This window comes from Microcaecilia unicolor, chromosome 7 (genome assembly GCF_901765095.1).
Source record: "Microcaecilia unicolor chromosome 7, aMicUni1.1, whole genome shotgun sequence".
Lineage (NCBI taxonomy): Eukaryota > Metazoa > Chordata > Amphibia > Gymnophiona > Siphonopidae > Microcaecilia > Microcaecilia unicolor.
In genome coordinates, this window is record NC_044037.1 from 15,019,425 (window position 1) to 15,046,480 (window position 27,056).

General features: G+C 42.6%; 1 protein-coding gene across 3 annotated transcripts in view; it reads left to right on the forward strand.

The window, feature by feature from the left end:
- The first annotated feature begins 7,322 nt into the window (after window positions 1-7,322).
- The window catches only part of UPRT (uracil phosphoribosyltransferase homolog), a 66,526-nt gene continuing 46,792 nt past the window's right edge, over window positions 7,323-27,056 (forward strand). Inside the window, exons 1-2 of one of the 3 annotated variants that reach the window (XM_030208739.1) lie at window positions 7,323-7,968; window positions 22,547-22,589. In XM_030208739.1, the coding sequence (XP_030064599.1) occupies window positions 7,754-7,968; window positions 22,547-22,589 (258 nt within the window). In that variant the 5' untranslated portion in view covers window positions 7,323-7,753. The remainder of the gene's footprint in view (window positions 7,969-22,546; window positions 22,590-27,056) is intronic. The other 2 variants (XM_030208738.1, XM_030208737.1) reach the window with 2 other exon arrangements.

The window sequence follows — 27,056 nt, forward strand, 5'->3', positions numbered from 1 at the left end:
TTCCTTTTGTCTTGCTGCACCCCACGCCTGGAATAGACTTCCCGAGCCTGTGCGTCTGGCCCCGTCTTTGGCCGTTTTCAAGTTCAAACTTAAAGCCCACCTCTTTACCACTGCTTTTGACTCCTAACCACTTCTCACTTGCCCTGTCCTTAACCTCACCTATTATTCCTTTACACTTAATTGTTCTGTCTGTTTACCTGTCTTATCTAGATTGTAAGCTCTTTGAGCAGGGGCTGTCTTTTTGTGTTTGGTGTACAGCGCTGTGTATGCCTTGTAGCGCTATAGAAATGATAAATAGTAGTAGTAGTAGTAGTAAAAAATAGCAGAGGAAAAGTATGAAACTGAGAGGGCTAGGATCAGACAAATTTATTGTAACAATCAGATAAGTAACAAACAATTAAAAACATGCACTGCCTGAAAGGCTCCGCTTAACACAAGACTATCTCTACTGCAGGAAGCAGATGAAAGCTTGGCTGTTCAACCAGGCCTTAAAATGGACGAAGTGACTAACTTCTTAGTCTCACTCACACACACAAGGAGTGACTCGGGCTTTTAGCCAAATAGTATCAAGACCAATAACACAAAAAGGGATGGCAAAAATATTCTGCTGTAAAGATTGCAGCATCCTATGTGGGGTATATGATATCTAAAGCCTAGACAGGTATAATGGAGGGGTACGTGAGCTCTGCTCCCAAGGAGTACCATAGGTCAGTGTATGGGGTGGTGGTGGTGGGAGGGAGGACTTTTGGATGCCACCATTTGTGTGTCCAAATTTCCAGCACCTAAAATTCTTGTGGCCAAAACTCCAGTGCCCTAACAGCAGTGCTGAAATGGCAGTGCCAGAACGGTAATGCCCAAAAGTCCTGCTTTGTAATGGACAGCCAGAGTTGTGAGCTTTGTGAGTTATGTAAAGAATTTTAAATGTTATTCTATGGTTAATGGGACTTAAAACCACGGGACCAACCCAAACTTCTGGTGCAGTGTGTGGCTAAAGCTTGCAGTTAGAAGAGTCATGGCAGGAAAGCAGGGATCCTGCCGGAGGAACCTGTTTCCACTGAGCTTCTGCAGGACAGAAAAATGATGTTGGTGGGCCGGGCTTTGGCCCACAGGCCACGAGTTGGACAAGCCTGATGTAGAAGAAGTAATTAAAATTGTGTTTTTGTGTATCTTTTGTGCAGAGCAATGGGAAAAGGCTATTATTATGATCAAACACAGAGTCCCTTTTACTAAGGCATGCTCACGTTTTTAGAACGCGCTAAAACTGTAGGCACGCTAAACGCTAGAGACGCCCATAGGAATGCATTGACACTAAAAACATGAGCATGCCTTAGTAAAAGGGGGCCATAGCCTTTTCCAACTGTTCTGCATTAAGTTTTTCCATTTACATTTTATTTGGCATAAGAAAGGTTAAGGCTCAATTGTTATTATCCAACAGGGCTATGTTTACAGGACAGTTTTGCTGTTAGTAATGACTGCACAGGCTGATGGAACAAATTCACATTTGCCACAACATTGCTTTGCAAAAAATTATTCTGAGGATCTTAGAGAAATATGTCAGGGCATGCATCTTACAGTTTATTCGGCACTTGGCAAGACCCTAGTGCTACAGTTAGGATTTAAAATGGGGTTTTTTTTTCACTAAAGTGACTCCCATTCAGTATAAGTAGCAACATGAAACCTTTTTTTTTTGTTTTATATTCTGGAACCGAAAACAATTGTACCTTTGATGTAAAAATAACAATACAAGTTGCTTATCTTTGTAGATTGGAGCACAATCTTCAGCCTTTGTGTCTTGCCTGGTATTTAATTTGATAAGTATGTGTGAAGGAAGTGGCCTGTGGTAACAAGGAGGCAGTAAGACATCGGGGTGCTATGACTCCCCCTTGACAAAGCTTGGATAGCGAAACAGGTACCTGTTGGGGATTTTGAGCACACCGGCATACACAGATAAGTGACGTCTAGCCACCAGTGTTAATAGCATAAATGTGTGAGACAGATGTATAAGCAACACATAGTTATTGTAATGAACAGAGAAAAGTACGTTCTACACATTAAGGAAGGGTGGGGGTTGAGTCTGTGATTAAAACAAACACGAGCAGAGGTTCACCTTATGGGTGAAGTGAAATCTCCCCTGATAAACACGAAGGCGTTTTAGAGTTACTCCTAGTTAATACTCTACTCTTTTTGTGATTTGTATGTAAAGAATCAAAACAGGCAGAACACTTAACTCTATCTGATGTTGTAAATTAACCAAACAAATTAACCTGAGCTTATGTGACAAAGTTCTTCCTACTACTACTACTTATAATTTCGAAAGCGCTACTAGATGTATGCAGCGCTGTACACTTGAACATGAAGAGACAGTCCTTGCTCGACAGAGCTTACAATCTTCCTCTCCCTTTCACAGTCCAAGCTATTAAATGTAGAAGTCATATGGTGGCAGATTTATTGATTTCATTTATTTCCCACATTATTCCCATAGATCAGGTTCAATGCGGCTAACAACTTATTGTAATTAACACTGTGGATCAAGATATCTTGCTAGCACGACTGACAGAAACAGGTATCAATGGAACAGTACTTGCCTGGCTCAGATCCTATCAGAGGCAACATTCCATAATGTTTGGCAGCAACTCATCACCACCATGGACACTGACCTGCGGGGTACCACAAAGATCGATACTGTCACCTATTCTGTTCAATATCTACCTCAAGCCACTAGCTGAGCTGATTCGGTTAATGGACACTCAGTTCTACATCTATGCGGATGATGTGTAGCTACTCATACCCATTGAACCTGACTTACCTACAGCCTTGAATAAACTGATTACTTGTCTAACATCAATTCAAGAATGGGCTAAACACAACAAACTTTGCCTGAACCCAAGTAAAACCGAGCTTCTCTGGGTCTCTAACACAAGTGGATACACACCTGACATCAATAGAAATAAAATATGGAAAAGAAAATAAGATGATACCTTTTTTATTGGACATAACTTAATACATTTCTTGATTAGCTTTCGAAGGTTGCCCTTCTTTGTCAGATTGGAAATAAGCAAATGTTGGTAGATGACAGTATATATAAGTGAAACATCAAAGCATTCCAGTGACAGTCTAACAGGATGGGGGTGGATAGGTGAGAGATAGGAAGAGTTGGGTGGATGAGGGACAGGGAGATATCCATGGAGACAGGAGAGTGAAAAATAAATAAATAAAATAGTACAATTTTATGGTTTATAATGTGCTAGAAAACCCAGATCTTTGTTAAGTCCTGTGGTGGGTGTCAAAATATTTAATCATTCTGACTTAAAAGGTCTTACGTTCCTGTATTGTTTTAAAGTTTCCTTTAAGAATTCTTACCATGAAATCACTGGTACAGTGTTCTGGTTTTGTAAAGTGCTGCCCCACAGGCGTGGCATCTTTATTGGTACTAGTGTTTTTCATATGGTGTCTATGTAAATTAAATCTCTTCTTTAGCATCTGACTTGTTTCTCCAATGTAGCATCCTTCGTTGCATTTTTTACACAGAATGATATATACCACATTGGAAGATGAGCACGTGAATGATTCCATAATGTTGAATATTTTTCCTTTGTGAATGACCGTAGGGTCCTGTGAAATGTTTTGGCATACTTTGCAGCTGGATATATTGCAAGGATGTGTGTCATTCTTTTCTTTTTGTGTTGGGAGCTTACTTCTAATTAGCTTGTGTTTTAAGTTGGGTGGCTGTCAGAAGGCCAGCACTGGTGGAGCTGGGAATCTCTCTTTCAGTAATTCATCCTCCTGGAGTAGAGGCTGCAGATCTTTTATGATTTTTCTTAATTTTTCCAGCTCTGGGTTGTATGTCACTATAAGGGGGATTCTGTCTGTGGCTTTTTTTTTCTAGCCCATTATAAACCATAAAATTGTACTGCTTTGTCGCCCTCCTGTCTCCATGCATATCTCACCTGTCCCTCTTCCTGTCTCTCACCTATCCACCCCCATCCTGTTAGACTATCACTGGAATGCTTTGATGTTTCACTTACAGTGGTGGAAATAAGTATTTGATCCCTTGCTGATTTTGTAAGTTTGCCCACTGACAAAGACATGAGCAGCCCATAATTGAAGGGTAGGTTATTGGTAACAGTGAGAGATAGCACATCACAAATTAAATCCGGAAAATCACATTGTGGAAAGTATATGAATTTATTTGCATTCTGCAGAGGGAAATAAGTATTTGATCCCCCACCAACCAGTAAGAGATCTGGCCCCTACAGACCAGGTAGGTGCTCCAAATCAACTCGTTACCTGCATGACAGACAGCTGTCGGCAATGGTCACCTGTATGAAAGACACCTGTCCACAGACTCAGTGAATCAGTCAGACTCTAACCTCTACAAAATGGCCAAGAGCAAGGAGCTGTCTAAGGATGTCAGGGACAAGATCATACACCTGCACAAGGCTGGAATGGGCTACAAAACCATCAGTAAGACGCTGGGCGAGAAGGAGACAACTGTTGGTGCCATAGTAAGAAAATGGAAGAAGTACAAAATGACTGTCAATCGACAAAGATCTGGGGCTCCACGCAAAATCTCACCTCGTGGGGTATCCTTGATCATGAGAAAGGTTAGAAATCAGCCTACAACTACAAGGGGGGAACTTGTCAATGATCTCAAGGCAGCTGGGACCACTGTCACCACGAAAACCATTGGTAACACATTACGACATAACGGATTGCAATCCTGCAGTGCCCGCAAGGTCCCCCTGCTCCGGAAGGCACATGTGACGGCCCGTCTGAAGTTTGCCAGTGAACACCTGGATGATGCCGAGAGTGATTGGGAGAAGGTGCTGTGGTCAGATGAGACAAATATTGAGCTCTTTGGCATGAACTCAACTCGCCGTGTTTGGAGGAAGAGAAATGCTGCCTATGACCCAAAGAACACCGTCCCCACTGTCAAGCATGGAGGTGGAAATGTTATGTTTTGGGGGTGTTTCTCTGCTAAGGGCACAGGACTACTTCACCGCATCAATGGGAGAATGGATGGGGCCATGTACCGTACAATTCTGAGTGACAACCTCCTTCCCTCCGCCAGGGCCTTAAAAATGGGTCGTGGCTGGGTCTTCCAGCACGACAATGACCCAAAACATACAGCCAAGGCAACAAAGGAGTGGCTCAGGAAGAAGCACATTAGGGTCATGGAGTGGCCTAGCCAGTCACCAGACCTTAATCCCATTGAAAACTTATGGAGGGAGCTGAAGCTGCGAGTTGCCAAGCGACAGCCCAGAACTCTTAATGATTTAGAGATGATCTGCAAAGAGGAGTGGACCAAAATTCCTCCTGACATGTGTGCAAACCTCATCATCAACTACAGAAGACGTCTGACCGCTGTGCTTGCCAACAAGGGTTTTGCCACCAAGTATTAGGTCTTGTTTGCCAGAGGGATTAAATACTTATTTCCCTCTGCAGAATGCAAATAAATTCATATACTTTCCACAATGTGATTTTCCGGATTTAATTTGTGATGTGCTATCTCTCACTGTTACCAATAACCTACCCTTCAATTATGGGCTGCTCATGTCTTTGTCAGTGGGCAAACTTACAAAATCAGCAAGGGATCAAATACTTATTTCCACCACTGTATATATACTGTCATCTACCAACATTTGCTTATTTCCGATCTGACGAGGAAGGGCAACCTTGGAAAGCTAATCAAGAAATGTATTATGTCCAATAAAAAAGGTATCATCTTATTTTTCCATGTTTTATTTCTATTGATTACCTTTAAAAATGGACTAACACGGCTACCACACCTCTTTATCTTTTTCTAAAACCAATAAAATTATTGGACATAAAAAAAAAAAGACGACAATGTGAATGCAGCAGCTCATAGGTTTGCTTGCTTTGTTTTGAGTAAACGGGGATGACGGCTGCGCTAGGAAGGGGAAAGTCACCATGTCCTAATTAGCTTCCTTAATGAACTAATCCACTGCTTTTTTTTTCTAGGATAAACAGCATAAAATGTATTGTACTTTTTTGGGATCTTGCCAGGTATTTGTGACCTGGATTGGCCACTGTTGGAAACAGGATCCTGGGCTTGTTGGACCTTTGGTCTTTCCCAGTATGGCAATACTTATGTACTTATAACTACATTGACAGACTGGTCACTTCCACTCCTTTTTATTAAACCTCCTTGGCACAGGAGCTATGCTTACTGGAAAACTTTTGTGTGCATGTGCAGCAGGGTATTATTCTTTCTCATTGCTTTCAGTTTAATTGCACGCAGAAAACATGAATGTAATTTGCTTTCAGCATTGGTTAGCTTGGTTTCTGCGCTGTTGGCTTTTTTTTTTTTTTTTAGCTGGTGGCATAGGAGCCGACTCTGTGGGTGCTTGAGCACTACTACTACTATTTAGCATTTCTGCTACAAGGTGTACCCAGTGCTGCACAAACATAGATGAAAGTCCCTGCTCAAAGAGCTTACAATCTAATAGACAAAAAATAAAGTAAGCAAATCAAATCAATTACAGGAAGGAGGAGAGGAGGTTACAAGTGGTTACCAGTCAAAAGCAATGTTAAAGCAATGTTGAGCACCCCCAATATTGAGAAAATTCCATGTATATGTCCACTGACAGGGCCGGTCTTAGGCAGAGGCGACCAAGGCGACCGCATAGGGCCCCGCGCCTAAGGGGGCCCCGCGCAGCGCCTCAACTCTGCTTCGCTCATGCCTCCGCTCCGACCTCTGCCGCTGCTCACCTTAGTCGCCTGAGATAATCCCCATTCCCGTGGCTCGGCCACTCTGCTCCCGCCACCACCGGCGCGGCATCCACCCCCGGCTTGGGCCCGCTACTAATTGTAGTGGACTTGAACGGAATAATTTCTGGGGAGGGGAGGTTTCATGATAGCATTGTGCTTATTATTTCAATCAGTTTTTTTTGTACAAGTTTAGCCTCATTTGTCTTTATTTGAAATTTCGTAAATAAAAAAATGTTCTAAAAATGGAATAATCGTATCAATGGGGTGGAGCTAGGGTGGGGGCGGAGCTAGGGCATGGGGCGGGGCTAGGGTAGGCGGGGCTAGGATGGGGCCCCACCAAATTGGTCTGCATAGGGCCCCGCACTTGCTAAGACCGGCCCTGTCCACTGAGGGGTTATTTCCACCCCCAATCATTTTGAAAACTTGGCTGCTATGATTGGTGGTCCCTAGTGCAGTTAACGTCTGCACCTCGTGGGCGTGGCCAACAAAACGGTTAAACCCCAAATGAAAACCTTGAAATGAAAGAAGGAAATGTGATTGGTCCACTATCCCCCCTCCCCCCCCCCACCCGAGAGGCGCGCGCGAATGCAACCGCCGCGGCTCGTGCCTAACTTCAACGGGCGCCATTGTGGCTTCTTCAGCCGGGTTCCCCACTCGCACCCCTGGCGGGGCTCAAGCGACTCCCCGGCCCCCAGGGGGGGCCCAGGTCGGGTTTCGGACGGCTCTTCGGTTACCCCGTGGGCTTGAGGCGGATACCCGGCCCCCCAGCGGGGCCCCGGCGACTCCCTAGTCTCTCGGTGGGGCCCCGGCGTCTCCCCAGGCCCCCGCTGGCTTCCGGCGCAGGCCTCAGGCTGCCGCTGCCCACTCCCTTGGCGGGGCCTAGGCACGGCCTGGGGCCTCCGGTGAGGAGTTACAGCAGCCCAGGCTCCAAGCGCCTCCCCAGGCCCCGGCAGCAGGCGGAGGAGCCGCCGTGAGTGACGCGGCCGTGTGACGGCACATCCTGGCGCCGGTTCCCCGCTGGATGGCCGCCATCATCATGCCCTGCCAGAACCAGCCCAGCGCCCCGGACCAGGCCGCCGCCGGCCACCCCAGGCAGCTTCGCTTCTCGGAGGTCGAGTCCCCGGACAGCGACGGCCATGAGGAAGTGGCGGCGCTGCAGCTGCAAGTGGGAGCTCGACTCCGGCTCTTGCCCATCAACGACCAGATTCGGGAGCTGCAGACCATCATCAGGGACAGGTGAAAGAGGGGGGGGGGGGGGACCTGGCCTGCTTTGGAGGATTGGGACGGTCCATCGTTTGAACATGAGCACATTGCCGTGATACTGATAGCTTTATACATGATGCTTTTATATACTATGCTTCCCATATTCTTATGAAATTATAGCTATATATGCCATTCTGTCCACATTGAGCCTGCAAACGTGTGGGAAAATGTGGGATACAAATGCAATAAATAAAATACGTGCTAGTGGCAACCGGGGAAAGCAAAAAACCGTGCTGTAACTGATCAAGGTGGAAGAGCAAAGGATGAGAGACAGACATGCCGATTCTATGTTGGAATGAGCTTGCACTAGGTGCCTGCCTACTCTGCCTGATGATCGGAATAGGATGGAAATAATGACACCAACAGCAGAGGTGGTCCAAGAAAGGAGGCCGGTCACTAGTTGGGCCGAATGGAACTTTATTGAAGATAAAACCCAGCCCGAGGGTCTGCAGCAGGGGTCTATAAAATACATCAACATACAAAGACAAATATGAGAATAGAATCATTGATAAAATACAATATAATTGACCGAAAAATTTGAAGGCATAGATGCAAAAAGCACTATCAAATTATTAAATAAACAAAAAAAAAAAGCTGATAGCAACACAAAGGCTCCTGCAAATAAACCAAATAAAACAATTTGTCATATAGTCATAACATAAAGGGGAAGGAGTAGCCTAGTGGTTAGAGCTCCAGTCTAGACATCCAGAGGTGCCCTGCTCAAATCCCACTGCTGCTCTTTGCGATCTTGGGCAAGCCACTTAAACCTCCATTGCTTCAGGTACAAAACTAGATTGTGAGCCCTCCAGACACAGAGAAATGCCTGCATGTAACCCTTACACTACCACTGACAAAAAAATAATATATATATATATATATATATAGTCTTTGTATGTTGATGTATTTTGTAGACCCCCTGATGCAGGCGAATGGTAAACTTGGCCAAGTGGGGTCTGGGTTTATCTTCAATAAAGTTCCATTCGGACCAACTACTCACTGGCCTCCTTTCTGGGACTACTTCTGCTATTGGTATCGTTTCTGTTTGTGCTGCAGAGGTTTTTGCTCCTGTTTTTCTTTAATGATTGGGCCATGTGTTTTATAAAATATGCACATACATCACAACTCTGCATCCTCCTCACCGACTATGCTCCGGTAATGCCTAAGAGTGGTACACAATCTTATAAGATACGTATGCACATATGCTTAAACAACTGCACAGTTATTGATGGCCTTTTCCTTGACTAAAACCACTAGCTTTAGGCATGGAAAATCCTTTATAAAATTATGCCCAGGATGCTCAAATAGTCTCAACTGCTGATCTGCCCATTGCCAAAGAACCATGATTTGACCTCAACTTTGAACCGCATGAAGGAGTACTCTTCTCTCATGTCTAGGGCCATAGAGTTTAATAGGCAAGGGTGCAAGACAGCTAAATGCAATGCAGCGTGTGGATTCCAATCCATCCTAAATTGGTAATAGGTTGCAAATTTATAGAGTGGGGGTGTATCTGGAGCAAGTAGATCTGAAAGGTGTATTACATAGGAAGGCCTAGATGCAGGGCATGATATGGTAACACTGAGATCTTAAATTTAATTTGAAAGAGAACAGGCAACCACTGTGGCTCCTCAGTAGTGGGGAAACATTGAATTTCTGAGCACCATTGAAAAGCTTGACTGTAATGTTACGATAAGGCGAGGAGAGATCTAGCAAAGCTTGAAGAATAGGCTAACATTTAGCAAGTAAGATTTACATTGGAAACAAATGCAGGGTCATGCATTTGCAAAACCCCAAGGGAGCGGTACAGTATAAGGGTTGAGGTGCTTTTGTGCACAAAAGATGAGTGGTACCTGAGGGTGATTGTATCTGTTGGTCTTAAGGTGACTATAAGAATAGCTATGGGTCAGACCAATGCTCCATGTAGCCCAGTATCTGAGCTCCAACTGTGGCCAATCCAGGTCACAAGTGTCACGATGGTGACTGTTTCCTTGTCTGTGCTCTCACCTCGCACTCTGGTGGCCAGAACCAGTGGCTGCTATGGACTGTCACTCATTCCAAACTTTAGCCCAGTTCGGTCTGGATCTTCTGGGCTGCCAGACTTGCTTTTCTTGTTTGTGCCTGAACAGCACCCGTAGCTGCCTTGTGATTCATGCAGCTAAACTTCAGTTGCTAATGGGCTTTATTAACCACCTGGAAACTTCTGTGTTTGCCTTTGCATCGTCTAAGGTCCCTGGTATGTTGGTGTGCTTGTTGCACTTCTGCCTAGTCTGGTTTCTGGTCCGGTTCTAGTTAGTCTGTGTGTAGTTTAGCTTTAGGTTATTGCTTATTCCCTAGTCTTGTTCCTGGTCTAGGTTCTGTTTGTCTGTGTTCTTGCTGAGTGGCTGCTCTGCAGCTTTCAGTCCTGACTCTTATCTGTCAGTGTTTTTCAGTGGCTGCTTGGCAGCTTTCAGTTCTTGTCCTCTAGCTTGTCCATTTCCTGCCTTGTGTAGTATTGTCTGTCTGTGAGTCCTAGCCCTGTTTCCTGCCTTGCTGCCCATGTATATTCCCTTCCCCTCTGTCCCTGTTCAGCCCTAGTTGATATCCAGTTCCTGTCCGGTAAATCCTGCTGGCCGCCTGCACCCAGGGGCTCAACTCCTGGGGAAGGGTGGTCAAGTGCAGGTGAAATCTAGCTGTTTCTGTCAGAGTTCTGCCTTGTCTCTGGTGTGGGATGGTTTTGCCTGCCACTGCCGCTCCTTGGCAGTGGTCCAAGGGCTCACGAACCTAGTTTCTGCCTTGAAAATTAACAAGTAAATTAGTAGCACCATTCCATGCTGCCAATCCCGGGGCAAGTAGTGGCTTCCCTTATGTCCATCTCAATAATAAACTATGCACTTTTCTTCCAGGAACTTGTCAAAACCTATTTTAAACCCAGATACACTAACTGCTGTTACCACATCCTCCGGCAGTGAGTTCCAGAGCTTAACTATTCTTTGAGTGAAAAAATATTTCCTCTTTGTTTTAAAAGTATTTCATGTAGTTTCATCAAGTGTCCCCTGGTCTTTGTACTAGAGTGAAAAATCAATTAACTTCTACTCGTTCTACACCACTCATATCGCCCTCCCCCACCCCTCACAGCCATCTCTTTTCCAAGCTGAAGAGCCCTAACCTCTTTAGCTTTTCCTCATTTGAGAGGAGTTCCATCCCCTTTATCATTTTGGTTGCTCTTCTTTGAACCTTTTCTAATTCCACTGTATCTTTTTTGAGATATAGTGACCAGAATTGAATGCAGTACTCAAGGTGAGGTCGCACCATGGAGTGATACAGAAGCATTATAATATTCTTGATCTACCATCCTTTTCCTAATAATTCCTAGCATCCTGTTTTATTTTTTTGGCCGCCGCCTCACACTGGGCAGAACATTTCAGCGTATTGTCTACAATGACACCTAGATCTTTTTCTTGAGTGCTGACTCCTAAGGTGGACCCTAACAGGTAGAAAAGTGATGACAAAAGCCAAAAGAATGCTTGGGTGCACAAGGGGAAGAATGGCTAGCAGAAAAGAGGAGGTGATAGTACTTATGTTTAAGTCTACAATGAGACTTATTTATTTATTTGCTACATTTGTACCCCACATTTTCTTACATATTTGCAGGCTCAATGTGGCTTACACTATGTTGCAAAAGGTATATTCATAAACAGAGTAAAAGATATGGTCTAATTTAACATATTACTGTGTAAGAAATTAGGTAGGTTAGTAGAATTATTTACATAACACAAAATAAAACAGGCAAGATATAATGACCAATAGTGATAATGTGATTAACATCAAAAGGGATCAGTATTAGTTGGTTTAGATATAGAATGGAATCAAGTCATTAAGGAGGATCTTTATTGTGAGTCTCTTCGACTTCATTTGGAGTACCCTGTGCAATTCTGGAGAGCACATGTTCAAAATGTAACCAGCAGGTTTATAATAATATAATAACAAATAAAAGTACCTGGGCTTTCCCGGGACTTGGGGCAGACCCCGGGAATGTTTTGGAGTGAAATGTGTGTTTGAGGTACATCGGCTGGTGAACACTACACATCTTGGTAACAGTAAGACCGAGTCACCTGGTTCCGGAGGGGCATGGTTACTAAAAGGATATAGTCGGTTCACAGGGCAGCTACTAAAATGGTCAGCTTGGTCATTGTCGTAGCCTGTTAGACCAATTGATATGGTTCTTTGGTTTTAAAGCATTTTTGTATGCAGATGATGTACAATTTTTCATACCCTGGCATAATCTATGAAGTGTTGGATGTTTTAGGACGGTGTCTGAATAAGTTGGGAATTTGACTGCGGCAGTATTGCTTAACACTTGAAAAACTGGAATTTAATGGATCAGTACTGTAGCAGTGCCTGTTGTACAGGAATTAAAGTCTTTGGGTGTGCTATTTTCAACTTTAGTGTTGGATTCACAAATTGATCAAGTGATAAAGAAGGCCTGGTATAAGCTAAAGTTGGTTTGGTAGCTTAGCTCGTATTTCAGACCTCAGGATTTCCAGACAGTAGTCCAGCTGACAGTTCTTAGTTATCAAGATAATTGTGACACAGTTTATTAAGGTGTGCTTCACAAAGCAGTAAAAATGTTAAAGCAAGTTCATAAATGTACAGTAAATTTTTGGATAGTTTTACTCTATTGCTCCGTGCCTTGCATTGACTCCATTTGGCATATTGGATTAGATTTAAACCCTTTAGTGTCCAATGTTCCCGTAATAAGCCATATGGGAAGATTGATGGGAACATTGGACACTAAAGGGTTAAGATGTAGTGTTTGACCATTTTAAGGCAGTTTACAGTATTGGACCTAAGGATTTAAGTGAAAACTTGGCTATAGCCTCTTCGACACAAAACTTGCTTTGTAGTCTGTCAGTGAATTTAGTGTTGTTTTCTGCTAAGGCCAATAGTTTAGTGAAGGCTCATGTTTCTTTGTTTGTTTGTTTTTTTTTTGCAGCTGTTCCAGTTATACACTGCCAGCTGAAATTTGAAATGTGAAGGAGTAGATTTGCCTTTGTATAATTATGGTACAGCCAGAGACCCCCCACTGGAATGGTGGCGGGCCCAGTCATAGAGCTCAGGCCATTACAGACCTTGGCTGAGTCAGAAATCTGATGGCTGACATAACTGGGAGCTTACTGGAAAAGTATGGCCTAGTTTGTAGCCCGGATTGAGGCCTAAATAAGCTAAATTAGGAAAAGTTAGGTCAATAGATATGGAAACAAAATGGAGGATTTCAGCACAAAATGGAAGCCGTATCTGTTGCAAAGTGGAATTTTCTCTAATGTAAGTTAGAAAAAGAAGTTGAGAAATGAGACTTTCCTGTGAGCAGGATTGTGGTCAGCCATGGTGTGAGAAAGGAAAGGTGTAGCTGGATGCAGGGTCTTGCTTAAGATTTGTGGTCAAGCGAGCTAGAGACAAAACCATGTTAGCAAGATAGAAGCTACTCATTAGTATGAGCCAATCAGTGACAACCATGACATTAGCATAGATCCAATCAGGTATATCTACTGTCATATTATCCATATCCTGAGGGCACCTATAAAAATCAGGGTATTTCCTGGTTTAAGTTAGAGAGAGAGAAGGGTTGGCACTCTCTTTCTCCAAGGGAAACCAATGTGTCCAGCAGAATTGACAAATTACCTAATTGCTTTCCCTTGTAAAACCTTTAATTGGTAAAAGAAATTATAAAAGATTAGGAACTAATTAACACCTGTTTGCAGCTGGATTATTATATTCCTATAACTAATTGATTGTACGTGCCTGTTGTCAATTACTGATTTGACTTGTATCTTGGTAAATAAACTCCTCATCCCAAATGATGATTTGTGGGCTTCACTTAATGATGAAAGGCTGTAAGTATAAATGCTTTTGCTGTATCAGGCTATCTTTCACTGCATTGTATAACCTGTGACATAAATCCAGTTTGTCATAAGGCTGGTATCTTTTCCTTAGACCTAACGTCTCCCTTAGTGGCAATTCCTTTTAGAACTTCACAACTCCTTGATTACCCCAGTACTAGTGCTATTTAGAGATGGAGTCAGATTTAAGGTCACTCCAGCCTTCTTGGGGGGGCTCGGGACCCCTCAATTCACAACACCTTTTAGGAAACTGTTAAAGAAATGGCTTTTTACTCACATTATAGAAAGAGATGGACAATTTTCCTTTAAGCTCTATGGGTGTGAGTACCCTTCATTTAATTGTAGTTTGAGGTGGGGAAGATAAGATAATGTATTATTTTATTGTTTTGTAAATCAGGGGCGTAGCCAGACAACAGATTTTAGGTGGGCCTAGACAAGAAGTGGGTGGGCACCAAGTGTTCTCCCCCCCCCCCCCCCCCCCCCCCCCAAAAAAAAAATCTCAGCTGGCGGGAAAACGCATCTTTCCACCTTGGCAGTCTGCACAGGCATGCGCTGAAAACTTAGCGTGTGCAGGTGCCGGTATCACAGAGAATAGCGTTTTTGTTACCATCAGGAGGAAGTCTTCAGCTGTTGGAGCTTGGGCTCCTCACCAGCTACCGCTAAATGTGTGCTACTGTTGGTGGGCCTGAGCCCTAAGTGGGTGGACCCAGGCCCATCTGTGGCTACGCCACTGTTGTAAATGTTTTGGAATTTGCACCATACATTCATATTGTCTGAAAGTTGTGGAATATGTTGTGAAATTAAATTAAAAACATGTAGAGATAGTCTTACAGATCTCAATAGGAATACTTTGGAAGAAAGGCAGTAGAGGGGCAAAATGATGGAGACATTTAACCCTAGATTCTATATAGTGTGACTTAAGTTGCCCATGCAATTCTGGTTGTATTCTGTATTGTGTGCGTAACTTATCTTAACAAGCCAATCAGGGTTGATAGTTGCCACTTAACAAGCAATTATTGATACTAATTGGCTTTAATTAGAATTTACATGCACAACTTGCTAAGTGTATTCTGCAAAGTGATGCACCTAAATTCTAATGCATGCTATCGAAAAGGGGGGTGTTGAATGGGTGATTTGTGGGCATTTCTAAAAATTATGCGCGGTTTAAAGAATACAGCTACTCTGCACCTAAGTTAGTAGCCAGCATTTATGCCAAGTTTTACTTGGTGTAAATTCCTGCGACTAGATTTAGTCACACGGACGGTCCATAGGCATATTCTATAAACCGCAACCTAACTTTATGCGTAGTTTATAGGCGTATTTTTTCAGTGCGGATTTTTACGGCACCATGTATAGAATCTAGCCCTTAATACCGCCATGGTAATAAATGCTAAAGAGGCATATCTCTTTCATTTGAAAGGAACCTCTTTACTAAGAGTTCACATGATGAAGGTGAAAGGGGATAGACTTAGGAGCAATCTAAGGAAAATTTTCTTTACAGAAAGTTGTGGATGTGCGGAACAGCTTCTCATTGGAGGTGGTGGAGAGGAGGATTGTATCTGAATTCAAGAAAGCATGGGACAAGCACAGATTATTTCTAAGGGAAAGGAAGAGATTGTAGAGCTTAGCAGTTGCTATGGATGGGAAGAGTGTATTGGCCATATGGTCTTTGCTGTCTTTTTCTGATTCTATGTGTTTTTGATTCAACTAGAGAATTACCGTAGTCCAGGCAGTTCAGAACAAGTGCATGAGTAAAGGTTTGCAGATTCTTAGCTTCAAGCACTGGTCAGCCTGAACATATTTTCCAAAGAGTGCAAAAGAATTTCTTGACTAAGCTAGAAATTTGAAGGTTAAAAGTAAGTAAGGTGGCTATCGAGAGAGATACCAAGATCAGAGTGCCAGAGACAGAAGGTGCAGAGGAGGGTATAGATGTCCTCCTTGTAATCCAAATGGCTTCTGATTTCTCTTGCTTTAGCTTGAATTTGAATAAAGAGCTAAATTGGCTATTTTGTTAAGCAATATTTAAATTAGCGTTAGGTGTCTTCAGTCCATGTTTCTGGAAAGGACCAACATGGTATGGGCTTTCTTACTTGGGATCCTACAAATGATTTGGGCTGGACACAGAGACAGCTCTGTAGGACTGTTGGTTTGACCCCGTGTGGCAGTTCTTATGTTCTTATTGCTCCAAAGGAAGAGAAAACTACCAGATTAAAAAAACAAAATAAAAATTCATTATACATTTGCGTGATTCCTGGGTGTGGTAAGTTCAATCTGCTGTTGACAAAAGCCTGTTTGATTTTGGATTGTATTTCATACAGCATTGGAAATCAAGCTTGGAATTTCCCCACATACAATTAACCTGCATTGCTGAAACCTCATTAGCAGCCTGGAGATTGTGGTAGATTTTGAAGTAGCGCATAGATATCCTAAAAACTTTATAATTTAAATAACGTCTGTCTTTTAACTGTTTTCTGATATTAGGTAGAAAGGGAACACTCCTGTCTGAAGTCATGGAGTCTGCACAGAGTGTATAAAGGATTTCTGTTTTTAACTTAAGCCGTTATTTTACATGTGGGAGGCTGAGACTAATATATCTATAGTACTCACTCTACAGTGGGTGTTACAACCATTTGGAACATAATGAGGTTGATTTTCAAAGCACTTACACTTAAAAGTTCTGTAGGAAGCTATGGAACTTTGTAAGTCTTACGTGCTTTGAAAATGATCCCCAAAATCACTTTGAAAATGCAGTACAGTCTTGATTCTCTGAGGACAAGCAGGCTTGCTTATACTCACAAGTGGGTAGACACCATTCCAGTTTGTCAAAATTGCCAGAGGAAAAATCTAGAGCTTTCAGGAGCGTGAGCCACACTCCAGCGCAAGTGCCTTTCCACCCGCATTTAGTTTTGTTTTTTCCATGTGAGAAGCAGCTGTCTTTTTTTTTTTCTGCTCACTTCTCACACACCTAGTAGAGCCTTTAATTTTGCCGAAGCCATTTTTCCTTCCATGTCCACAAAGACTCTCAGTGGCTTCAAGCATTGTACCCGAAGGAATGAAGTCAGCTGTGGAGGGACGTGACGACACTGAAGACTTTTGTCGGCACATATGGCAGGCAGTTAACTTGGGGGGCACGTCCTTGAAACAGCTGCTAGATAGAAGAACCCTCCACAGCTGACTTCGTTCATTAAGCTAAGTTGACCGCTATAAAGTAACAGCTATCATTTAAATACAGTAGTATTGAAAGACTTGACGAAAGTTTTTTTTCAAATACGAACACCATAATCAATGGTATGAAATCATTAAAACTTAATATACGAGGACCAGTGATGATTCTGGGTGCTCAAATACGGCATTGAAGTTTATTAGCCACTTGATCATGCTGAGGTCTGCAAAAATTTTAAAAATTAATTTGGTGTGTTTATATACAAGCTCAGACTAGCTCATTGCTAGTGATATATATTATCTAGCTTATATATTATCACAGCACCGAAACTGTTCTAGTGTCTGCATTGAACTCATTCAAACAAGCAATTGCAACTGGCAACAACATACTCCTACTACAATTTGACATGTTCAGTGCCTTCGACATGGTTAATCATGAAATACTTCTACATATACTAGAATACTTCGGAGTAGGAGGCACAGTTCTCAAATGGTTCAGAGGATTCCTGACCACAAGATCACACCAAGTAACAATAAACGCCGACATTCAGCCCCATGGATCCCTAAATGTGGAGTTCCCCAAGGATCCCCCCTCTCACCAACCCTCTTCAATCTAATGATGATACCTTTAGCCAAACTACTAGCCAATCAAAACTTCAACCCTTACATATATGCAGATGATGTCACGATTTACATTCCGTTTAAACATGATCTAAATAAAATCACCAACGAGATCAACCATAGCCTCCAAATCATGCACTCCTGGGCAGACACATTCCAGCTAAAACTTAACGCAGAAAAAACACAATCAAGCTCATTTTCAAAGCACTTAGCCTCCCAAAGTTCCATAGAAACCTATGGAACTTAGCCTCCCAAAGTGCTTTGAAAATATGCCTCAATGTCTTGTACTCACTTCACAACATAACGCAAACAACTTTACCACCATAACCACACCATACTGTTCTCTTCCCGTTTCACAAAATCTGAAAATTCTTGGAGTTACCATTGACAGAAACCTCACACTCGACACCCACGTGAAGAATATGACGGAAAAGATGTTCTACTCCATGTGGAAACTCAAGAGTAAAACCTTTCTTCCCGAGATACATCTTCCGTACCCTGGTACAGTCAATGGTAATAAGTCACCTGGATTACTGCAATACACTGTACGCTGGCTGCAAAGAACAGACTATCAAAAAACTCCAAACAGCCCAGAATACAGCCGCCAGACTCATATTTGGAAAAACTAAATATGAAAGTGCAAAACCCCTAAGAGAGAAACTTCACTGGCTCCCACTCAAGGAGCGCATCGCGTTCAAGATCTGCACGATTGTATACAAAATCATCCATGCAGACGCCCCAACCTACATGGTAAACCTTGTGGACCTGCCTCCCAGAAATGCCAAAAGATCATCCCGCTAATTTCTCAACCTACACTTCCCCAGCTGTAAAGGACTAAAATACAAGCTGACACATGCAACTACCTTCTCTTACATGAGTACGCAGTTGTGGAATGCACTACCTACTGACTTGAAAACTATTGACGAAAGTACCAACTTCCGTAAATCTCTGAAAACTTATCTCTTCAACAAGGCCTACAAAGAGATCCCATAACCTTACTAAACCACTTCTTCAACCCACCCAATACGACAGTCCATCTTCTACACTCACCCTAAATACTCTTTTTCCCTACTTATTCTTTCTACATCACTAACTGTATCTGACATCCTGGAATGACAATGCCATAACAGGACTCTGTAAGCCACATTGAGCCTGCAAATAGGTGGGAAAATGTGGGATACAAATGCAATGAAATAAATAAAATTAACACATGTAAATAGCATGTTAAATACTAGCGATGGGCAGACAGAAAATGTGTTGCCTTTTTTTGCGTTTTTCTGTTTCAAAATGAATGTCATTCATAGCGTGCACTATCCCCTGGATTCTATAAATGGTGCTCAAAGTTGCGCATACAATTTGAGTAAAAAGTCAATTAACACCAATAATCGGGTGCTATCAATTATTGGCATTAATTGGCAACAATTTGGGTCTGTGTGGGTATCTTACTAAGTGCTATTCTATAAAGATGTACATGCAAATGTCTTAGCATGTTACTGAAAAGGGGCCATGGGCGGGTTAGGGGCGTATTATAGATTTGGGGGGATCTGTGCCTAAGTTTCACGTGAGGATTTACACACTGTTCTATAAACGGTGCCCAACTTATAGATTAGCACTCAGCGCATGTTTTTTTCAGTGCCCAAATTTGGGCACTATTTACTATATCTAGTCCTGTATGCACAGAGCGTACACTTTTCTTGAAGGTTATTTATTTGTTGCATTGGTACCCCACATTTTCCCATCTATTTGCAGGCTCAATGTGGCTTACATAGTACTGGTGGCGTTCGCCAAGACTGGTTGAGAAGCAAGTACAATGTGATGTTGTGGTCGAGTAAGGTTCGTGTGGTTCAGGCACGATTGGGATCGAAGAGAGGAGGGGTTAGGTAATGTCCTTAACGAGCTTTGGTTTTTCTGTGTTGCAGAGTTCAGGCATTTATGTTGGGTTGGTAGGGTATGCCTTTTTGAACAGGGTGGTTTTTAGTGATTTCCTGAAGTTTATTTAGATGGTCGTAGGTTGTTTTCACAGCTTTTGGGAGTGTGTTCCACAGTTGTGTAGGAGAAGCTGGATGCATAAGTTGATTTGTATTTGAGACCTTTGCAATTTGGGTAGTGGAGGTTTAGATAGGTTCATGATGATCCAGATGTGTTTCTAGTTGGTAGGTCTGTGAGGTCTGTCATATATCGTGGGGCTTTGCCATAGATAAATTTATGGACCGGGGTGCAAATTTTGAAGGCTATACGTTCTTTGATTTGGAGCCAATGCAGTTTTTCTCGGAGGAGTTTAGCGCTTTCGAACCGAGTCTTAACCAAATATCAGCCTAGCTGCAGTGTTTTGAGCGGTCTGGAGTTTCTTTGTGAGTTGTTCTTTGCATCCCGCATAAATTCCATTGTAATAGTCTGCATAACTTAATACCATTGTTGCAGAATATTTCCCTTGGGAAGAATGGTTTCACACGTTTAAGTTTCCACATTGAGTGGAATATTTTCTTAACTGTGGAGTTCACTTGGCTCTCAAGTGTAAGGTTCCGATTGTAACGCCGAGTATTTTCAGGCTGTCTGAGATAGGGAGGGTGTAGTCTGAGGCATTTTAAAGTTGTGGATTTGTTCTTATTGTGTTGAGATGAGAGGATGAGGCAGTTGGTTTTTCAGTGTTTAGTTTGAGTTGAAATGCATTTGCCCATGAGTTCATGGTGTTCAGGCCAAGCTTAATTTCGCTGATCATTTCTGTCAGGTCACGTCTAAAGGGGATGTATATTGTGACGTCATCTGCGTAGATGAATGGATTGAGGCCGTGGTTGGCTAGGGACTTGGCTAGTGAAGACATTTGTTTCAGAAAGCTGCTATTTACACATGGAAACCCACACTACGCAGATGGTAAAGGGGCATGGCTAAATCTATATGTGTACTCTCTATTTTACAAAGACAGAGCTTATCATTGGGTAGAGGGTAAACTCTTCTCTGTACAGCTTTTCATTATTTGCTTTAATGTGGGGCTTGCTACATATGAAAACTTCCTTCAAACCTCCCACAGTGTCATGGGACCTCAATGTTGTTCTTACCCAGCTGATGGAAGTTCCTTTTGAGCTACTAGATATCTGCCTTAGTTTTGGCGGCAGTTCAGCATGCACGATTAGTGAGCTCCAGGCTCTAGCGACTGATTGATCTTATATGAATTTTTTTTTTTTTTTAAACAATAGGTTTATTCTGCACACCCATCCAAAATGCCTTCCTAAATTTGTGCTGGAGTTTCACCTTAACAAGTCATTTCTAACCTTTTTACCAAAATTGTATGCTATCTCTACTTCAGGAAGCAGGTGAAAGCTTGGCTCTTCAACCAGGTCTTTAACGGAAGAAGTAACTAACTTGTTAGTCTCACTCACACACACAAAGAGTGACACGGGCTGCACATACTGCAGCAGGCCATGTTTATCAACTCCTACTCTATCTGAGATTATATTTAATTATCTCTCTGACCTCGTGTGCAAATTTCTTTAAATTAGTCACCTTATTCTCTTACCTATCCATATGTGACATCTTTGCTTTACCCTTCACTATCAATTAAAATGTTCTATTACATGTTGTGTTGACATTGTAAGTAGTATACGACGCCATACTTTATTTGAATATTTTTGTTGCTGTAAATTGCCAATTGCTCATGTTTGATCTATTCTTACTGTACACCACCTTGAGTGAATTCCTTCAAAAAGGTGGTAAAATCCTAATAAAATAAATAAAGATGAAAGTGCACTTCATACTTTGGCCTGTAAGAGAGCCTTGACCTTCTGTCTGGAGTGGACTAAAGCCATAGAATTTCTACCCAGCCTTTTGTTTCTTTCGATCTTAATAGGATGGGGGCGGCCATCGGCAGACACGTTCCTGTTGGCTAGTGGACTGCATTCCCTTCATTTATGCCCAGTCTGGGCTGACTCTAGGGGGTCATGACGTGGCTCATATCAGACCTGTGGCTGCACTGATTAGCCAACTTGAGATCAGCCTCCATAGAGGAGATTTGCAGAACTGCAACATAGACCTAGGTGCATCCATTCATATCTCACTACTGCCTAGAACAGTTCTCTAGAATCAATTTGGGGTTTAGAATTCCAAGTCCACCCCCCTGAGGCTTTTCTCTTTCAGTTCCAGGCTGCCTCCCAAAATACAGGCAAAATATTAACAATAAAAGAATAAAAATGGCCTGTTGTGGCAGCACTTGTTGCCCTTTTCTGTTGAAATTGGCCTGTAGCCAGGGAGTTTTTTGTAAGCATTCATAAGTATCAAGCCCAGCATCCTGTTTCCAACAGTGGCCAATCCAGGTCACAAATACCTGGCAAGATCCCCAAAAAGTACAATTTTTTTTTCTGCTTATCCCAGAAATAAGCAGTGGATTTTCCCCAAGTCCATTTTAATAATGGGCTATGGACTTTTCCTTTAGGAAGCTGTCCAAACCTTTTTTTTAAACCCTGCTAAGCTAACAGTCTTTACCACATTCTCTGGCAACAAATTCAGTTCTAATCTGAGAGAAGATGAAGTTAGTTACTTACCTGTAGCAGATGCTCTCCAGAGACAGCAGAACTTTAATCCTCACCTCTCCAAGAAGTTGTATTCATCTAGCTAGTAATAGACTGAGGAAATCCTGCAAGACTAGCAGGTGGGAACAGGCACATGGTGAGATGACCCAAACACTTCTAGAAAAGTTGCTGGGGTAATGCTTTCTGCATCTGTCTGTCAGTGACATCACCCATGTGTGAGGATTCAAGTCCTCCTGTCATCGGAGAACACTTGCTTACAGGTAAGTAATTTCGTCTTTCTGCAGCTTATGCCAACCCTCTCCTTTCTCTAACATGAACGCATACCATTGCAACCATCTTCTCGGTTACAGTTATTATTTCTTTATTTTTTAGGACAACCAGCAGAGGAGACTTTGTATTTTCAGCTGACCGCTTGGTAGGTGGAGACACTGATGTTTCATGTTCGTTAGTCTGTATGTACTGTACTGCAGCTGGGTGTGGGTTTGGTAACAAAAGATTTTCAGGCTGCTCTTGTGGTATAAAGTATAGAGTGATGCTAATTACACAGTAAAGAATGGTAAATAAAGACCACATTTTCTATCCAGTCTGACCATTAGTGATTTGTCCATTTTGGGTGGATGATGTGCATACAGATTCCTGTATTCCATTGCATGACTACAATCTGGGATGGCCTCCAGCGAATAGTTTAAACAAACAGTTTTCTCTATCACATTTATTTTCATATTATGTTCAAAAATGTGGAAGTTGTCAGCTTATTTGTGTATGAATGTGGAGTGTCTTATTTCGTAAATGATTGAAGACTTTTACTTGAAGAAGCTTTTTAAATGATTTAATTGTATGTTTTTCACTTTGTTTATGCTATTGTTTTTATTGATTTGTATTTTATGTATGAAAGTTTTAGGCTGCTGGTGCTGGGTCCAGAAGAGTTCTTGTGGTCTTCCAGATAGACTGAGAAGTAGCTGATGTTCTCTCATAACACACTGAGGCCCCCATTCTTACAAGGAAAATAAGGCTATTAGTCATCAGCACCAGGGAGGGCAGATTCGTTCTTTTACTTTTTAGGTGTATTAAACTGTAGAAATATATATATATATAATGGTTCTCAAAACTTCTTGAAGCTCCTGCTTTAATAAAGGACCATCACAGAAAAACTATTTTGAACAAAATAAAAATTCTGGCTTTAATGCCGCAAATGTGAAGCCATTTTTGTAAACTCAGACTTCTCACATTTGTACGTTTCTGGTGACAGTAGTTGGGTCTTAACTGGCGCCTCACCCATATGCTTTTTAGGAGAGCATCGTGGGGCTGTAAATCTCTGGTTCTACAGAAGTTAGAGTTGCTTTTTGAACCAGGCAATTTCCTCCAGGTCCTTTGTACTTCTGACTTGGTTGGAACAAGGGCTTGGATCTGGCTCCATGACCCTTCATTTGTAGCTATGTGGGGATCGTTCCCCTATTATATATCCCTTTCCTACATTAAAGTGACAGGAGCCTGTAAACATGGGCCCTAAATCTGGTAATTATGGGAGTAATTCTCAAAAGGTCGCCTAACCTTGGGCGCTGGGATGATGCATGCTAAGCACTGATTCTGTAATGGCAATGGCATCTGCAATTGCTGTTATAGAATACTACTACTACTACTTAACATTTCTAGAGCGCTACTAGGGTTACGCAATGCTGTACAAATTAACAAAGAAGGACGGTCCCTGCTCAAAGGAGCTTACAATCTAAAGGACGAAATGTCAAGTTGGGGTAGTCCAGATTTCCTGAGTAGAGGTGTAGTGGTTAGGTGCCAAAGGCGACATTGAAGAGGTGGGCTTTGAGCAATGATTTGAAGATGGGTAGGGAGGGGGCCTGGCGTATGGGCTCGGGGTGTTTGTTCCAAGCATGGGGTGAGGCGAGGCAGAAAGGGCGGAGCCTGGAGTTGGCGGTGGTGGAGAAGGGTACTGAAAGGAGGGATTTGTCTTGAGAGTGGAGGTTATGGGTAGGGATGTAAGGGGAGATGAGGGTAGAGAGGTAAGGAGGGGCTGCAGATTGAGTGCATTTGTAGGTTAGTAGAAGAAGCTTGAACTGTATGCGGTATCTGATCGGAAGCCAGTGAAGTGACTTGAGGAGAGGGGTGATATGAGTATATCGGTCAAGGCGGAAGATAAGACGTGCAGCAGAGTTCTGAACGGACTGAAGGGGGGATAGATGGCTAAGTGGGAGGCCGGTGAGGAGTAGTTGCAGTAGTCAAGGCAAGTGAAGAGATGGATGAGAGTTTCGGTGGTGTGCTCAGAGAGGAGGGGGCGAATTTTGCATAATGTTATAGAGCAGTGATGGCGAACCTTTCAGAGACCGAGTGTCCAAACAGCAACACCAAAAATCTAATTATTATCGCGAAGTGCCGGTACTCATTATGGGCGGGGGTCACCACATATGACTCCACCCCTATGATAGCCACACCCCTTACACCAGCCTGGCGCATATAAACAGACATCTATTGAAAATAGTATACAGTATAGGAGAAAAAAAATAACATGATTTTCTTTCATTATAAATCATTTCTGTAAGTTGTTACAGCTCCAGTATACCCAATGCAAAATAAGACAGCAGATGTAAATTCTCAAATTGGACATATTCCAAACACTAAAATGATTTTTTTCTACCTTTGTTGTCTGGTGATTTTGTTTTTCTATCCATATTGGTCCTAGTCGCTGATTCTGCTGCTCTCTATCTGTTCTCTTAACTCCATTTCCAGGACTTCCTTTCCATTTATTTCTTTACTTTCCTCATGCTTCCTCATTGCTTAGAGGTTTGCATTGGCTGCCTGTTTGTGCACATATAGAATTTAAAGTAACATGCCTTGTGTTTAAAATTATTAGTGGCTGCTTTCCTTGTGCCCATGTTCAGTTGTTGACTATTCATCTAGTTGGTTTGTATCTCGTTTTGGCTCTTTACTGGATTATCCTACAGTTACAAATATCCAGCTTGAGCGTTTTCTTGACAGTTCATTTAGTTAGTGTCTCTTTATAGTTTCTTCTTAATGGTTTATGAATTCTAGGATTAATTAACTTGCTTGCTATCTTCCATATCACTTATGAACTATGCCCTTACTTATCCAGAGGAAATTGGAAAGTCATGGGATAGGGAGGTAGTGTTCCCTATTGTGGATTAAAAACTGGTTAAAAGAAAACAAAGAGTAGGGTTAATGGGTCATATTCTCAGTGGAGAAGGGTAGATAGTGGGGTTACCCAGGGGTCTTGCGCTGGTACCACTGCTTTTTAACTTATTTATAAATGATACAGAGAGTCAATGTGATGCTGTAGAGAGAGAGAGAGATGTGTTCTGCTCTCTGGGGCCCTGAAACCTTACCTTTCCATTTAAAACCCCGAAAAAAAGGACTATGCAGGCTTGACTCTCCCTTGGAACTGAGTGTGAATGGATAAATTTCTTAGAAAACTCCTGCAAAAAACATGACAAGCAGAACAACAAAGCGGGAGAAAGAAAATCAAAAGCGGAAGCTGGCATCGCCGACGCTAAGCAAACACCGGAGAGGCCGACTTTCTCGGCGGAACAACTATCCCAGCTGACAACGCAGTAGAGAAAGCGATGGAAGCAAAGTGGGACAGGCTTTCTGGGCAAATTTCAAATATAGAGACCCTGTTGGAGGACACCACACAACGTACAGGCGAGCTCGAGCGAAGAGTGTCGGAAGTAGAGGACAACCTCGCGCCTGTGGCACAGAAGATGAAACAAATGGCGGCCACGATCAAAGAAATGACAGAAAAGATCGATGACCTAGAAAACAGGTCAAGGAGAGCGAATTTGAGAATAGGCATACTGGAGTCGGTGGGAGATAGAGTACTGGAAAAGTGGCTTGCATCTGAATTTGCGCTGTTGGACCATGCAGGGCCTCTGTGCCTGGAAAAGGCGCACCGCGTGGGAAGAAGACAAGATGGCCGACAGACGCCCAGAACGGTAATCCTGAAAGTGCACAACTATATTCACAAAATTGAAATACTGAGAGGCTACAGAATGAAGAGGGAAACCACTAAATATGATGAACATTTGATAAGAATCTATCAAGATTACTCGGCACAGCTACAGAACAGAAGGAAGCAGGTTTACCCCGATGTGTCAAGGCTGTATGAGATGCGAATGCAGTTTTTAGCTTTTGTACCCAGCAGTGCTAAAGATTAAACTTGAGAACAGATGGAATCGTATGATAAGGTGGCAGAGCTCCTGAAAAGCCTTGAAAACAATAAAGGAGCCAGCAACAGTGGAAGTCCGGAACATGGAAATCTGATGAGGGCAGAAGAAACGCCAGCAACTGAGTAATGGGAGGTGACTTTGAGGCATATTTTCAAAGGCACTTTGGGGAGGCTAAGTTCCAGAGGTTTCTATGGAACTTTGGGAGCTAAGTGCTTTGAAAATGAGCCCATTTATGTTCTTCTAACATGAATAACGGGGTTGTCCTGATGGGACCTTAATAGCCACGGGGGTGGAAGGGGCCCAAGCAAGGAGGTGACTTCTATTAGACTAGCAGCATGGGAGGGAGATATAGGGGATAAATGATATAGAGATGGGAGTAACTAGTGAGGTAATTAAATTTGCTGATGACACAAAGTTATTCAAAGTTGTTAAATCGCACGTGGATTGTTGAAAAATTACAAGAGGACCTTACGAGACGGGCATCTAAATGGCAGATGACGTTAATGTGAGCAAGTGCATGTGGGAAAAAGGAACTTGAATTATAGCTACGTCATGCAAGGTTCCACATTAGGAGTCACCGACCAGGAAAGAGATCTAGGCGTCGTCATTGATGATACGTTGAAACCCTCTGCTGAGTGTGCGGTGGCGGCGGCTAAGAAGCAATAGAATGTTAGGTATTATTAGGAAAG